This window comes from Ruditapes philippinarum, unplaced genomic scaffold, assembly GCF_026571515.1.
Source record: "Ruditapes philippinarum isolate M1 unplaced genomic scaffold, ASM2657151v2 ctg635_1_1_1_1, whole genome shotgun sequence".
Classification (NCBI taxonomy): domain Eukaryota; kingdom Metazoa; phylum Mollusca; class Bivalvia; order Venerida; family Veneridae; genus Ruditapes; species Ruditapes philippinarum.
The window spans coordinates 156,298-161,532 of NW_026852468.1; the positions used below are offsets into that span (position 1 = coordinate 156,298).

The 5,235-nt window shown below is 28.9% G+C and overlaps 1 protein-coding gene across 1 annotated transcript in view; it reads left to right on the plus strand.

Annotated features, from left to right (window-relative positions):
* The first annotated feature begins 668 nt into the window (after nt 1-668).
* LOC132713796 (uncharacterized) overlaps nt 669-5,235 on the plus strand; it is a 70,390-nt gene continuing 65,823 nt past the window's right edge. Inside the window, exon 1 of the mRNA XM_060696476.1 lies at nt 669-1,087. Coding sequence (XP_060552459.1) covers nt 1,020-1,087 — 68 coding nt within the window. The 5' untranslated portion in view covers nt 669-1,019. The remainder of the gene's footprint in view (nt 1,088-5,235) is intronic.

Below are 5,235 nucleotides of genomic sequence, written 5' to 3' on the forward strand. Positions count from 1 at the left end.
TCAATAATGTATACCACATTTGTATTTTAGCAGTTTTTGGCTAAACAGTCAAGTAGGTTAGGTCAAAATACTTTGTTTCATTGTAGGGCAAGATTACTTCCTACATCAAATTGACGTTATTGAAATATATTTCAACTTCCTTTTTAAGTTTTCTTAACACACAAAACAAACACTTTTCTTTCAAGTATTAACAGCTACGTACGTTTAAAAATGTATATCTTTTTAGTCATATATATTTACGCAGTTTTTTGGTTAAACGATTTAGTAGGATAGGCCAAAATATTTTGTTTTATTGCAGGGCAAGATTACTTCTTCATTCAAATTGACTTTATTAAAGTATGATTATTAACAAGCATGTCATCCCTGAGATATAAAGTTATTGTCGAATGATTTCCTAAAACAAGCACTTTTTATATAAATGTTTGTTTATTGAAATATTAACAGCTGCAAATTGTTGAAAGAAAGTAGAGTTGCATTTGTGTGATAGCTTTGTTGTTTACCTTGGTATGTGTTTGTAATGTATATACTAAACATTAGTCAATCACGGATGTTAATAGATTTGGTACCGTGACGTTTCATGCAATCAGCCAATCATGGTTACATTCAATTTAACATCAAAACTAGTAAAAATGCGAGTCAGCGATTTGATATATATTAGCAATCAGCCAATCATGGTTACATTCAATTTATCCAACCAAAACTAGTAAAAGTGCAAGTCAGCGATTTGATATATATTAACTTGCGTCAGCGAGATTTTATCGACCGTACAAAGTGTTGTTAATTTTTTCAATGTTTTCAAAGTGATCTACTACCTGATAAACAATCCAAAGTATGCTAGGATGTGAATATTCAAATGAAATTGACTTGTAATTATTCAAGTGAGAATGGATCATGCTTAGTTGTTGAAAAATAGAAACGGCAGTGGTTAAAATTTGAAAAGAAAAAACTGACGCAGTGGGGGAAAACGCGCTATAAAAGGCTTCTTTCGCAAACCAAAAATTAAAAACTTGCATTTCGCGATGGATGTATGCTTACTTATAGTAGTAGGGACTTTTGTTGCGGGAGGCGTGGCAGCTGTGCCCAACTTGTAAGTAAATGAAAATATTTATGTCTTTAATTCATTAATTGAATATTTTTTATACATGCTATCTAGATGAATTTCAATTAATTGATAATAATAATACTAATAATAATGATAATAATAATAATAATAATAATAATAATAATAATAATAATAATATATTTCAACTTCCTTTTTAAGTTTTCTTAACCCATTGCTTCATGAGCATTTTGTGAAAAATGGCTGTTTTCATTGAAAAGTCTCCCGTTACAAGTTCAAATTGCTATAATACTATAAAAACTGCTTCAACACTAATCAAACTTGGCACAAATGTTGACTGGACCATTGCCCTTGCAACAACATGCTCAGGCTTAAATTTTCTGTTACCATGGCAACGAGGGGACATCTCAAAATTGCCAAAAATCACTATTTTGCGTTGATTTTTTCCATCAAAATTGATTTCAAAGTGCTGCAACTTCTCAATGGATTGAGATAGAGTCAAATGCTTTTCAGCGTTGGTTACACGTTACCTTATGATCAATCTGGGGTCATTTACAGCCTCTCACAAGTCCAAAATTTTCACTTGTTTTTGTTTGGGGCCTAAATAAGGCATTTTTTCATCATTTGAGACAACAAAAAGGGGGGGGGGGTGAAAAAGGCGTTAAAAGGCGTGTATATGAAGTAATGGGTTAACACACAAAACAAGCACTTTTTCTTCTTTCAAGTATTAACAGCTACGTACGTTTAAAAATGTATATCTTTTAGTACAGAACAGAACAGAACAGATACTTTATTTTTGACTTGTACAATCATACATCGTCATACATAAATAAACAATTTTACAATACATACTAACATAAATCACAAGATCGGATCTAAACATGTCTCTTTCATATCAATATAGAGGATGAATTATTAATATATTAAGTTGTATCTACTATATCTAAATTATTTCTATGAGACATCGCATCTCGTACATACAAGGATAAATTTAAAAGTATACTTCTATTGTTTGATTTTAACATATCAGTGAATTTAAACATACTAGGTCTTATATAATAGTATCTTTTTATATATTTTTTTCTTATATCAATATAACAAGGACAAATTAAAATGAAATGGTATTCATCTTCGACGTCATGTAGATTACAATATAAACAATAATCTTTCATTTCTAACAATTCTATTTCTATGAAACCTACCAGTTTGCACATGTAATGAATGCGAAGATATTCTAATTCTTGTAAGATACTTCCTTAAAGTACTTGGTATTATATCAAGATAATTTTCATATACAAAAGAATCTTTAACATGATTATACAGATACAAAACAGGACTGCTCTCTTTACCAGAAAGCCAACTTTGTAAAAAACAATCAATTACCCTTTGTTTAAATATTGGTAAAAATATTTTACTATTTACGGAATCTGGAAAATCCCAAATATCACTAAAACCATGATTACATAATAACAATTTAAGATTTGATAACCAATTTGTCTTACCATTATTACAGTCTTCAAGAGCAATGCTATATACATTTTTAAGAATGATATTATCTGTCTCAAGCATTTTAAACCAGAATCTTAAAATCTTAACATATCTTGAAATATATAAAGGATAACGTGCTAGTTCACCATACACAGCAACATTACATGAATTAACTTTTACATTTAATATTTTTTTACAAAATTTAAGATGAAGTCTTTCAATTTCCTTTGATTTAGTAAAACCCCAGATTTCAGCAGCGTAATTTAAAATTGAACCAACAAAAGAGTCAAAAAGCTGACATAACACTTTAGGTTTTAACTGATATCTATTACAATTAATCAATAGTACATTTAGAGCTTTATGAGCTTTACCAATCAAATGTTCTTGATTTAAACTAAAACTACCAGTATAAGTTAATATTGTTCCTAAGTAATTGAAGCTATCGACAATATCTAAATGTTTCCCTTCGTAATAAAATAATTCATTGTTTTTTAAACCTCCACGTCTTCTGAAAACAACAACTTTGGTTTTATCAATATTTACTTCTAAGCTCCATTTTTTACAATAATCATTCAATAACGTCAAACTTCTATTTATATCATCTGGTGTATTTCCTAAAATTACCATATCATCAGCGAACAGTAACAAAATCAAAACAATATCGTTTAAAGTCAAACCACTATTTATATCCCTTTGTAAAAATAATTCAAAGTCATTTAAAAAGAGGGAAAATAAAATCGGTGAAATTACCTCCCCTTGACGTAGACCTACTGCATAATTAAAGAATTCTGAGTAACTATTACATAACCTTACACACGATTTTACTTTACTATATAATTATGTCTTTTACTAGGCGTAACAATTTACCCCTAATCCCACAATTACTTAATTTTAACCAAAGCGCGTTTCTATATATACAATCGAAAGCTTTCCTAAAGTATACAAAAACACAATACAAACGTTTATTATTATTTATATAATTTTGAACAACTGTCATAAGAATAAATAAAGCATCAATGGTTGATTTTCCTTTTCTAAATCCAAATTGTGCATCTGACAAAACATGGTTTTCTTCAAAATATTGTATTAATCTTTTATTTAAAATAGATGTGAATAATTTCGATAGGCAACTAACTAACGTAATTCCTCTATAATTATTAACATCATTTTTATCACCTTTTTTATACAACGGTATTATCACACCTTCAGACCATGTATCTGGGAAATATCCGCTATCAAGTACATAATTAAAAATATCACAAATATGCGAGGATAAAATATCAATACATTCAATAAAATATTCATTTAACAGGCAATCAATACCAGGTGATTTATTTGTTTTTAAAGTTTTGATTGCTTCCAAAATTTCATTTACAGTAATACGTTTATCTAAAATATCATCCGATCCATTTAAATTTTCAAAATCATTGTTGCGTGAAAAATCTTCGGACTCCGTATTACTTGATTGGAATATATCATTACCTAATTCTGAAAAATACTTTAAAAAATTCATCTAATGAAATGTCATGATTTACTTTATTATTACATTTAAATAATTTCCAAAAGTCTTTTCGGCTTAGAAAATCGTAAGCTCTCAATTTTTTTCAACTTTTTTCAATTTAAACAAACGTCTCTTTTTCTTAACCAAATTCTTATATTTAGCTTTATAAAAAACACAACTGCTCTCTATTTACAACACTATTATCTACTTTAAAATTATTTAATGCGTTTATATACAACTTTTTAGCTTGTGAACAATCATTATCAAACCACTCCTTATCCTTAACAACACATTTATCAATAAATGTAGGCTGATTATGTATACTATAATTCTTACAAAATAACGGATTGGCAATTTCTTGTATCACATTGTTAAAGCCTAATAAAAGAGAGTCTATCGCAGAACGATCAGTTAAATCTACATTATGACATAATTCGTTTAATACTGGTAATTTTCCAATAAGATTCGACCTGAAACTATCTCTAAGTTCGGGGGACCATACATATTTAACAAAATTGTCATTTTGTTCCCCATGTTTACACTTACACGTTTCACTACAATTAATATTGAAAGAAATAGGGCAGTGATCACTCCATGCATTCAAATCGTGCACACTGAAATTACTTATCAGCGAAAAATTACATTCTTTTGTTAATAAATAGTCTATGGTTGATGACCCCTGGCTAGAAATAAACGTGCATTTACCGTAAAGATCACCTATTCTACCATATTTAGTCATATATATTAACGCAGTTTTTGGTTAAACGATTAAGTAGGATAGGCCAAAATATTTTGTTTTATTGCAGGGCAAGATTACTTCCTCATTTAAATTGACTTTATTAAAGTATGATTATTAACAAGCATGTCATCCCTGAGATATAAAATTTATTGTCGAATGATTTCCTAAAACAAGCACTTTTTATATAAATGTTTGAAATTCTTTGAAATAATAACAGCTGCAAATTGTTGAAATAAAGTGGAGTTGCATTTGTGCGATAGCTTTGTTGTTTACCTTGGTATATTTTTGCAATGCATATATATACTAAAAATTAGTCAATCACGGATGTTGATAGACTTGGTACCGTGACGTTTCATGCAATCAGCCAATCATGGTAACAGTCAATTTAACATAAAAACTAGTAAAAATGCGAGTGAGTGATTTGATATATATAAACTTACGTCAGCG